A 12,105-nucleotide genomic window follows, 5' to 3' on the forward strand; every position below is an offset into this window, starting at 1 on the left:
ATGCGGTGTTCTGTGGATTCCTTGAATATTTATTTTGCCCTCTGGTTCTAGAGTCTCAGGGCAGTTTTCCTTGATAATTTCATGAAAGATGATGTCTAGGCTCTTTTTCTGATCATGGCTTTCAGGTAGGCCCATAATTTTTAAATTGTCTCTCCTGGCTCTATTTTCCAGGTCAGTTGTTTTTCCAATGAGATATTTCACATGATCTTCCATTTTTTCATTCTTTTGGTTTTGTTTCGTGATTTCTTGGTTTCTCATAAAGTCATTAGCCTCCATCTGTTCCATTCTAATTTTGAAAGAACTATTTTCTTCAGTGAGCTTTTGAATCTCCTTTTCCATTTGGCTAATTCTGCTTTTGAAAGCATTCTTCTCCTCATTGGCTTTTTGAACCTCTTTTGCCAATTGAGTTAGGCTAGTTTTCAAGGTGTTATTTTCTTCAACATTTTTTTGGGTCTCCTTTAGCAGTGAGCTGATTTGCTGTTCATGCTTTGACTTCATGTCTCTCATTTCTCTTCCCAGCTTTTCCTCCACCTCTCTAACTTGATTTTCAAATTTCTTTTTGAGCTCTTCCATGGCCTGTGCCCATTGAGTGGGCTGGGACACAGAAGCCTTGATTTCTGTGTCTTTGCCTGATGGTAAGCATTGTTCTTCCTCATCAGAAAGGAAGGGAGGAAATGCCTGTTCACCAAGAAAGTAACCTTCTATAGTCTTATTTCTTTTCCCTTTTCTGGGCATTTTCCCAGCCAGTGACTTGACCTCTGAATATTTTCCTCACACCCACCTCACCTCCTGATCCTCCCAGCCAGTGTTTGGGGTCTGAGATTCAAATACTGCTTCCAGCCTCAGGGCTTTGGGCGGGGGCAGGGCTGCTATTCAGTGTGAGATTAAATTCAGATGCTCAGGTGAGGGCAGGGCTGCCTCTCAGTCTCAGTTCCCTCAGGGAGTTTATGCACAGACCTTCAACAATGGATCCAGGCTCCTGCCTGCTTGGGGAGCCCTGGTCTGCCGCTGCCCCTCAGCTTCTGTCTCCCGAGGGGGCCCGAGCCATGGGGGCACCCCACTCCCCTCTCGACCCGCCAAAGGGACTCTCTCACAGACCCCCGTCACCTGTGGGTGGAGGTACTTGTACGGCCGCTGGAGATCCCGTCCCTGAAGCCCGCTCGGATCTTTTCCTCTCTGTGCTGCGGCCGGGCTGTACTCAGCTCCCAGTCCCGGCGCCCAGTCCGCGGCACGAAGGACCTTTTACGAGAGGTTTGCAGGTCTCTCCGGAACAGAAATCTCCCTCGCTCCAATGTTCTGTGGCCTCTGGGTGCAGAATTCGCCGTGAGTTACTTCTTTGTAGTTGTTCTATGGGTTGTGGGTTCGGAGCTATGTGTATGTGCGTCTTTCTACTACGCCATCTTGGCTCCGCCCCCCTGGCTGACAGCTATTGTAAAATTCACATAGGCACATGCAAGTGAGTTGTCCAGATGTACAAATTAACATAAGTCAGAGCCAGAATAAAAACTCAACTCTTAAATTCTAATCCAGAGTTATATATGTGACTTGTGGGCTGGATCTGGTCTGACAAAAACTTTTTGTTCTTAATTAGTGCTTACCATCTGAAGGGTGGTCTTTTGCTGGACAAGCCCTGCTCCTAAGGTTCTACAGACTATACTGGCTGCTGAACCCTTCCCTTCAATTTCATCAGTGTTCCTCACTTTTTACCCCCAGACAACGGATCACCTAATTAAAACGGAAAACTATTATAATTATTTAATCTAACCCTTCTTTGGCTTACAACTTCCTCTAGCATTTGTTCTTGTTCATTGGTTCAGTTTGCCAGACACTTCCATGATCCCATTTGGGGATTTCTTGGCAAAGATACTAGAGTGGCTTAACATTTCCTTCTCCAGCTCCTTTTACAGATAAGAAAACTGAGGCAAACAGGGTTAAGTGACTTGCCCACAGTTACCCAGCTAGTTTCTGAAGTCAGATTTGAATTCAGGAAGAAGTCTTTCTGACTCTAGGTCTGGCACTCTCTTCACCTAGCTGATCCTACCTCTTAGCATTTACAACTGTGATAAAAACACACCTCATTAAAAGCAGCACTATTTCTCATATCTGAACTTTATTCATTATCTTAGATAAATGACTTTTTCCAAGAATAAAAATTATGGATATTAACATGAAAAACAATATTATAGTGGTCCAGTCCAAAATCACCTATAGCATCTTTATGAACTAGATTTTGCTCTTTATAGCTAAAAAAAAAAATACAGTAAAATCATGGTTGTCTGAATACCTCTAATGCAAAATTCATGACAATGTGAACAGACTGAGTTGGTATTTGCCTTATTATTTCTGAAAGAAATATTTGCTAAACAACTTGCACGCAAAATTTTAAAGAAAGTTTGCTTCTTAATGCAGAAACTTTATATATTGGCCCAAACAGAAAGAAAATCAGTCAATAATTTGAATTACTAAGTATATAAACTGTGACAAATGATTCTCTTATATTAATGACTAATTATTGAATCAGAACCATGGTTTTTTCCCCTTTTCTGCTTCTTCATCTAGAAATCAACCTGTGTGGGAAATCTTTCTCACAGGCTAAGATCTGATCAGATAGTAAAAGAAATTTTAAGTTTAGGCTGATGTATGGATGGATTCCTGTTCATTGTGTTTTACTCAGACAAGTCTGGGAAAATAATTGATTTTTTAACAAAAAGGAGCTTTTGTTAGGTAATATGAAAATTGCTAAGTTTCTTTGAGCAAAACTTGGGTGATCCAAGTCATATACCCCAAGACCCTCACTGCAATGCAGTCCAGTCTCTCATTGTAATATTCATTTTCTCATTAATTATTTACCAGATTTGACTGCCACCCTCAGGTACACTCACTCTTCCAAGAACATATAAACTGTGAACCTACCACCATGAGATGGGCTTTTGGTTTAAGAGAGATGGCTAAATGACCATGCTTTTATATTACTAAAATGAGTAAATTACCCAGAAACTATGTCTCTCATACTTTTTAAACATCACAAAACTATTTCCAATTCTGCTATGGAAGAAGAGCTCTTCAGATATAGATTGCTCAAAAAGTCTCAGTATAATTTAAACTATTAAAATTTGAGTTAGTCATTATCAATATAAAATCATTTAAAAAACAGGTACCTAAAGTCAAGCTTCAGCATTGCTCATGTTCAAATGATCACAAATTCAAAATTCATGAAACCTCATTGTACTTTTAAAGTTATTTAACAGAAGGAAAAAAACCTATCCATTAAATACTGGACACAGAACTGGAAGAAATATTAGAAATCATCCAGTCTGTTCCCCCATTTTAAAGAAAACCAGATTCAAGGAAAGTGACTTGCCTATAATCATATAGCCTGTGAGAAAAAATAGAAAAATGAACTGGTTAGCCCAGTTGCAAATTGCTTGGCATTAATGACTTCTTCCACATGACCTTCCTAATGCCATTATCCATTTATTCTCTTGTCACCTGATATCAATTAATACTTTCTCCTGTCTTAGGGCTAGCAAACTTCCACCTCCTGCTCCTCTAGAAAACAATTCAAAGATTCCAGAAACTGAAGCAAAACCCTTTTCCTGCGACTTGTCCTATACTCTCATTCTCATCCAGGTTCCCAGTCCCTTCCTCTATTCTGTTTTGCCTTCTAGAACTTTTTACCTTACTGAAACAGCTAACACTGCTGGCCACCCCCCACCCCATGCTACATCTCTTCCTTTTATACTTTTTGTAATTTTGTAGGCACAGAAACATGACTTTTTCTAGATGAAACTTCATTCTTGGCATCTCAATCTGGTGCTAACTGCTTCTTCTTTATATCCCTGACACACTGGACCAGGAAGAGTGGGCTTGTTCCTCACACTCCACAGATACTTTTCAGATACTTCTGCTGTCATAACCTCAGCTATCTTGTCTCTGAGGTCCACTCCACCAATCTCTATCACTCTGTCCAAATCCTTGTTGCTACCAACTGTTGGCTCTCATCTCTTTCTCCTTTTTTTTCAAGGTCAATATCTGAGAGTCTTCCTTTCCATCCCAAATACTGCCCTCATACTTGGGGAATTTCTACTGAAATTTCAAGTGTTTCTTTATATTCCAATATTAACATTAATATCCCCTTGAATACAATGGTTTCCCAATTCATCAAACTCAATTCCCCTGACCTATATTTTCATTCCACCTCAGTCATTCACAGGGATCGTCAGATCTCAGACTTATTACTCTAGTGCAATAGGAAGATCAAAAGAGATGTGTGAAAAATGCTTTGTAAATTTTCAAGTACTTTATCCATGTCAGTTATTACTGTTTCTGAATCTTCATTACTCTTTTTGGAAACATTTGTTTTCTATCTATTATTAGAAGTTTTTATTCCAAAGCTTTATAATGTTTATTAATGTTTTCTAGGTTTCATTTGGCCAATAGCATCATTTATATTCATAAGAACCACTGGGATATAAGTAGTAGTCATCTGGCTTGACAAGACTTGGCAGGTTCTCAGTTCAGGCTCCAGGAAGATAACAACTATCTGCTTATCATCAGGTCAATGAATAGCTAACCCAGCATGTCCCTCAGCAAAGTATCACTATCACTACTTTTGTCTCTTCTCCCTCTGACCCTTAATGGATGGATCTCTCATCTGATAGCCACCTGTAGGTATAAGTGATCATTCCTTGGAGGACAAATAACTAACTGCTGCTTCTGTAGGTCCAGTTCCCTATTTTTTGGGAAGGGACTTATTTTTGCTACCTAATTCCAAATGTTTCTCCTTTATGATATACTTGTACCTTACAATCTCCTAACACAGACCAAGATATCTCACTGCCTCAAGTCCTTTTTTAGAACACTCCTTGCTCCCTATTGTCACTTCCAAGTTCTCCTTTGACCCACACTCAGTCATTTCTTCTTTGAGGTTCTTACAATCCCTTATCTATTACCTAGTCAAAATTTTGGTAGTTGTTGTCTACAGACCTCTAAGTCACTCCTCTTTCTACTTCAATGAGTTCAGTATACAGCTCATAATTTATCTCTCAACTCCTGCTCTCATAGTGGGGGACTTCAACATACACACTGACTCTCCCTCAAACACCATTACTGCTCAGTTCCTCAACCCATTCACTCCCATGACCTACTCTACCCCACCTCAGCACTGCCCCTTCCCTGCCCCCACACAAAGACAGTCATATACTTGATATCACCATCACTCAAAATATTCCAGAATTTTAAGAATTTAAAGTTTAAAGTTTACCTGACCATAATCTGGTGGTTTTCCATCTCTCCTTGTCTTTCCTTACCAAAGTTTAATCTTCACTTACACCATGACTTCTAATTCTCTCTAGTACCTGGTAACTATCAGCTTATTGGCCCAACACTAGCCACACTCTTCTTTTCTCCATAGCAACTCCCTCACAAACTAGTTCAACTATGTACTGTCCTCTTCTTTTGGATCCTTGGCCCTCTTACTGTATCACTGATTTGAACTTGGCCAAGTTTCAGCCTTAGATTATTCCTATGATCTGTTCCCTTTACTCCTACACATGAACTGCTGAACACAACATATGCTGATTGGGTCCACTTCAAATTTGTTACACAACTGCAACTATTTCCTTATTGCTCCTAAGTGATTCTTCTATAGCTCTTTCATCAACTCATTATTCCACTCTCCACAGTTCTTCCAAAGCTTTTCATTCCTACTTATACTTCCTATGGCTCCCACTCTCCCCAATCCTCTTAGCTGAGAATCTGGCCTTCTATTTTACAGGAAAAATTGTGATCATTCACCATGAGTTCCCCTTTTCATATTTTGTCACTCAGGTGTCTTCTGCCACTCTTTCTTCACTGTCTTACATAAAGAGGTGGCCTCACTCTTTTTACATGTAGAAACAATCCCATTTCATATCCCATTTTCTCCAACAGACTGCCCTCTGTCATCCCTATTCTATCACTTTAATCTTTCCCTCCCCAGCTCCTTCCCTACTTCTTACAAATATGCTCATGTCTTCCTCACCCCATCCTTAAAACATCCTTCCCTGATCCTTCCATCAGTGCTAACTACTGACATCTCTTTTGTGGATAAATTCTTGAGAAGGCACCTATAACAGGTGCTTCTATACTTTCTCATTTTTCTTTACCTCTTACAATTCAGCTCCTGATTTCATCAATGCAGTGAAATTGCTCTCTTCAAAAGCTAGTAATGATCTCTTAACTGCCAAATTCAATGACCTTTTCTCATTCCTCATTCTTGATCTCTGCAGTCTGTTGATCATGCTCTCCTTGATATTCTCTTCTCTTTAAGTTTTCAGGACACAATTTCTCTACTGGCTCTTCTTCCATCAGGCTGTTCCTTTGCTGCTTCTTCCTTCAGTTCATGTCCTCCACCTGTAGGTGTCCCACAGTATTCTGTCCTAGGCTCTCTTCTCTTTTCCCTCTATACCACTTCACTTGGTGATCTCATCAGCTCCCATGGATTTAATGATCATCTCTATGCTGATGATTCTTAAATCTATTTATCATGTCCCTATCTTTCCATTGTCCAGGCTCAAATTTCCAACTGCCTTTTAGATAATTTTGAACTAGATGCCCAGCAGACAGCTTAAACTCAACACATCCAAAAAATGAACTCTATGTTTCTTCCTAAATTTTCTCTCTAAACTTCCCTATTACTGCTGAAGACAACTCCATAGCCCCAGTCCCCCAGGATCAGAACCAAGATGTCATCCTAGACTCCTCACTATCTCTCAACCCCCACATCCAATTTGTTGTTAAGGCCTACTGACTTTGCCTCTGCAACATATCCTGAATATTTGCTCTTCTCTCTTATGACACCATTACCATCACCATCCTCATGTAGGCCCTTATCACCTCACACTTGAACGATCACAATAACCTTTCGGTAAGTCTGCCTACTTCAAAAGGATTTGTCCACTCCAATCCATCCTCTATTCAACTGCCAAAGTGATTTTTCTGAAGTGCATTTCTGATCATGCCACCTACTCCTAATTAAATAAACTCAAGTAGCTCCCTAGCATCTCCATGATCAAATACAAAAATCTTCTATTTGGCATGCAACTCCCTCCATAACTTAGCCCCTTCTACCATTCTAGTCTTCATATAATTTATTCCCCATTGCACTCTTCAATTCAGTAACAATGGAGCATTCCATGAACAAGTCACTCCATTTCTCAGCTCTGGCCATACCTTATACCTGGAATACTCTCCCTTTTCATTTCTGCCTACTGACTTCCCTGGCTTCCTTTAGACCCAAATAAAATACTATCTTTTACAGAAGCATTTCCAAAATCCTTAATTCCAGTTTTCCCTTTCTTAATTCTTTTCAGCTTATCATATATAGTTTGTTTGTATATTTGGTTGTTGTCTCTCTCATTAAATTACGAGCTCCTTCAGAGCAAGAACCGTCTTTTGCTTCTCTTTTTGTATCCTCAGTGCTTAGCACAGCGCCTGGCATGTAGTTGGCACTTAATAAATAAATGCTTACTAAATGATTGACTATGCTCTTCCCCTCAAAACCCTTTTTCTTTTTAAACGGAACAATGTATTTGCCTTGTAATCTGGGGACAGTCCCTTATCTTTTTTACCAGGAGGGAGGCCAACTTGAACTTTGACTATAGCATGCATATGGCCATGGCATAAGGGCATGTGGCATAATATCACACACTATGCAGATCATTTCACGCCTGTCTGCCATAGAGCCTCCATCATTTTGCTGTTCTTGTTGGAAAACTACAAAATGGAGAAGTCTTCTAAAATGTTCAACTTGGATTGCCTTCCTTTAATAATTTCAAACTAGTAAGGCCAAGTTATATAGAACATACCTGTTTTTTTCACCCAAGGTATCTTGATCTGCTTCAATTGCAGAAGACTCTATCTTTCTGATACATTCACCTTCTCCTGAAATTCTAAGTGTTTCTTCATGTTCTAAAGACAATAACCTAATGAAATAAGTTGGCAATAAGACCCAGTTTATTTCTATCAATATTTAAAATGAAATTTATAGTTTCAGTTGGGAAACATAAAATAATAATCTACATCAATGGTTGTCTAAAGGTTTACAAAAGAGGAACATTACTCTATGAAAGTAACCCCTTTTATGTTTAAAATGATATTCCATATTTTTCACACCCAAACTTGTATTTTCTCTGTTAAGAATAAGAGTCATTTTCCAAGTGTGTATATTTGAAAAACTTAATTTGGAATTGAAACTTTTGAAAATAAATTATGAAATTTGCTCATTTTTTAAAATTACAATTTTTCAAAAGAGAACAGCATAGAATTAGTAAATAAGCAATATCTTTTCCTCTTTAGGGCTTCCATAAATATCAAGGTTGTGATTTTCTCAGATGTGTAGAATGAAAGACTTCAGTTTTACCACTATCAATGGGGCACAGTCACATTAAGCTAAATGGTAATTTAACAAGTGTACGTATGTGTGTGAGTGGGATGTTTATATTTTTCTAAGGTTCCTAGAAATTAAACTGTGGCAAACAGCCTAGAGGAAGGTTCTTTCTCTTTCATTTTGGTTTTAAAATTAAGGGAGAATCATTCACATCTATTCCTTTACCTTGAATAGGTGTGACATTAAATGATTACAGAAATTTATGGGTTACTAAACCTGATTAGTATATCAAGAAAAACTCTTAAGAACCTGAGAATTTTTTCCCCTTTTCTGAGGGCTTTGAAAAGTAGGAAGAAAAAGTAGTGCTTGTGAAACCAAAAAGAAAGAAAGAAAGGTGTGTCAGTGAAACTTTACAAAATACACAGAAGAAAGTAGTAGGAAGGAACCAATAGCAAACTAGGCAGTTTAATGATTAGCTTGTACAATTTAACACGCATTTAACATAACAGAAATTCATGTTATCATATAAAATCCATGCTTGTTGACTTTTGTCAAGTTCAAAATAAAAGGAATATTTTTAAAAAGAGTAAGAGAAATTAATGTGGGTCTAGGGATAGGAGAAACTGCATGCAAAATTCCACTCTATCCCCCAAAAGCAACTCTTCCCTCCAAAACACATCCCAAGAACTGCTTTTAGTATTTAAAGAAAACTGAACATTTTAAAAACTCTATAGCATGTTCCAATAAATAAGCAATAATGGAGATACAAATCCTGGTTAATTTATTCCAACTATGACTTTCAGAATTGGAGATATTTTTAAAGTCTTTTTAAAAAAATTACACGTAAATAATTGTCATTACAAAGAAGAAATTTATTAAGAACGTAAGAAGTGCTATTCACGTGCTATTCATGACATTATAACATACCTAATTTTGTTCTCTATGGTGTCTATATGCAGTTGCTTCTCATTTAACAATTTCTTTAGCGATTCCACCTCTTTTTGTCGTTCAAGTAGTTCTTTTTGTAATCGATAGTTTGTTTCTTCTAGAGTTTCACAGAAAGCCTTGAACAAATAAGAGTGGGAAGGGAGAGAAATTCTGTTTATGAAATACTTCTCTAATCAGATACAAAAACGAAAGTATCAGTATTGTAGGTAATTTAAAAACAGGAGACAATCCCCAGACTTTTGGCCTGACCAAAAAAAACCAAGAGACATATACAGGGGGAGATCAACAGGGTCTCCTCTCTTTCTTGCTAAATGGGATCTGGTACAAGTATAAACATTATATGCTATAATCTAGATACTGGCTATATCTGAAACACCATAGTTTATAGTATCTCCAAAACAAGATTTCTTTCCTTAAAATAAAAAAGACTACAATGTTTTTCCTATATGTTATGTAAATTGTAAAGTAATCTTGTAGCCAACTTAGTTTTGAACTAGGAACACAGCCCTCTACAAATAAACTAAGATTTTACTCAATATCATTCTTTAATTGTTCAAATAACTATAAAATATTTTGAAAAATGTATCATTTTCCATAAAATCATACTGAAGCAGAATATATATAATTTTTTTCCTTTTACTGCAGCCTTCTTCACTGTTAACTATTAATTTGTTTAGAATATTCAAAAGGTCCAATAAAAGAAGATCTGTTAAAACAAACCTGAGTAAAATTCACAAATCTATCACTAGATTAATATTTTCTTTTAAACTGCCACCAATCCAATCCCACAACTTTTAAATAATTATTATATATGTAAGATATTAGACAATAATAGTATAAAGCCAAGACAAAAGTCATTCTTTGCTCTTTAAAGCTTATACCCTACATATTCTGTTCTATATAGTGTGGGATCCTAAAACTCAGGATTTCGTGGCAATACAAAATTTTCTATCCTGAAGTTCACCAGGGCAGAGTGTTTGGTTTTGTAGAAAGTAACAAGGATAACAGAAATTGTTTATGTTCACGCATTATTTAATGCTGGGAATAAAACTGACTTGATGTACATTAGGTTTCTTTTGTTATCTTTGCAATAAAACCCAACCCTCTTCCAAAATTCCTTATTTCCTCAAGGTTGTCACCATTTTTTCTAGTCACCCAAGGCTGAAATTTTAAAGTCACAGTGGATTAGTAAGTCTGTCTCTCCTCATCTCTCCTCATGTTTATCATCACAGTTAGGCTTTATTACCTTCTAATAGCCTCCTATTTTTCTTTCCCTGCTAAAATTTTCCCTTCTCCAACTATTCTCCCCATAGCTGTCAGAGAGATGAATACGTCACTTCTCAAACTCCACTGGTTTCAGGTTACCTTAAACATATAAATACAAACTTCTTTGTTTGGCAATCAAAGCTGTTCACAACTGAGCTCCAACTTACTATAACCTTTACAGTTTGGTTATACATTATTTCCTTTCACACATTCTATAGTTCATCTAAGCTGTCCATCTCACTATCCTTCATACATGTAACTTAATCTCCTAATTCTGTGTCTTTGCAGGCTGCCCTCCTCCCCTCTTCCCGCTCAACTTGTATTTCTCAGAATCTTAAGTTTCCTTCAAAGCTCCTCACGGGTTGCCTTCTACAGGAGATCTTGAACTTCCAGCTGCTAATATATCCCCCCAATTACACTTATTATACCACCTGCCACCCCCCCCCCAACTCATCAATAAATCCACTTATATCCTTTCCTCTACAGAATACAGTTTCTTGAGAGCAGGAACTTGTATTTGTATCCCAAGCAACTAACACAGGGTCTGGCATACAATGATTGCTTGATAAATGCTTATTGATTTCCTGAGGCAAAAAATATCACTAATGATATCGTACAACTTTTAGAAATAGCAGTTTTGTTTCGGTGGGTTTAGAGGCAAGAGAATCTTAGGGGAACCTATGGACATGGAAAAATATATATATACCCCAGGCAAATTTCATTTCAAGGATTCTGTCCGAATGAATCAGGCTATATGGAAATGATCTGTGCATACAAATAAGGTTTATCATATACTCGACTATTCTAATGAAGAGAAAACTAAATTATAAATAATCCATTTTCCTCCAAATGAGTAGAGGACACTTCCATTAGCAGAGGGATTCAAATTAATATAAAGCTGCATGCTCATTACTTTTTAATTGGACTTCTCTACTTCTACAATTTAGATTGCTATAGGAATCCAACTTCACTGCTTCCCATATAGGTACTCATGGAACTGAGTCACTAGGCTTTAGAAACTAGAACAATCCTGAAACTACTGAATATTCAGCAATGTGAAAAAATACAACATAGTTCCTTGGAAGCTGAAATTATTAACCAAGAACAGAAAAAGAACTGACCGTAATGGAAAATACAAGTAATTATATCTAATAATCCTAGACGTGGCTGATACCCAATTAGGTATTAATGACAATTGGTGACTAATAGTTAACTGAATATAGAGAAAAAAAGAAATGTGATTTAAATGATAAGAGTGGTCACTTGAAAGAGAAGAAATTTACTCCTGGCTCTGATATTATCACCACTGTGACTATGACAATTTATTTTGCATTTTGATACAGGATTAGGTTAAATGAAGATTAGAACAAACAAAATGATTGTGTGTGTGTCTGTGTATACAAACACAGCAGCAAACTGGCATAGCGGATAAAGCACAGGACTTAACAATCAGAAGGACGAGTTCAAATTCTGTCTTAAATAGTTTAGTTACTTAATCTCTCGGTGCCTCAATTTCTTCATAT

General features: G+C 37.3%; 1 protein-coding gene across 4 annotated transcripts in view; it reads right to left on the reverse strand.

Annotated features, from left to right (window-relative positions):
* The window catches only part of SNX16 (sorting nexin 16), a 34,889-nt gene that overhangs the window by 3,262 nt on the left and 19,522 nt on the right, over positions 1–12,105 (reverse strand). For 2 of the 4 annotated variants that reach the window (XM_072604978.1, XM_072604979.1), the window contains exons 6-8: positions 9,296–9,432; positions 7,848–7,964; positions 1,108–1,305 (exon numbers count right to left, since the gene is read on the reverse strand). In XM_072604978.1, the coding sequence (XP_072461079.1) occupies positions 1,108–1,305; positions 7,848–7,964; positions 9,296–9,432 (452 nt within the window). The remainder of the gene's footprint in view (positions 1–1,107; positions 1,306–7,847; positions 7,965–9,295; positions 9,433–12,105) is intronic. The other 2 variants (XM_072604980.1, XM_072604981.1) reach the window with 2 other exon arrangements.

The sequence above is a fragment of the Notamacropus eugenii genome, chromosome 4, assembly GCF_028372415.1.
Source record: "Notamacropus eugenii isolate mMacEug1 chromosome 4, mMacEug1.pri_v2, whole genome shotgun sequence".
Lineage (NCBI taxonomy): Eukaryota > Metazoa > Chordata > Mammalia > Diprotodontia > Macropodidae > Notamacropus > Notamacropus eugenii.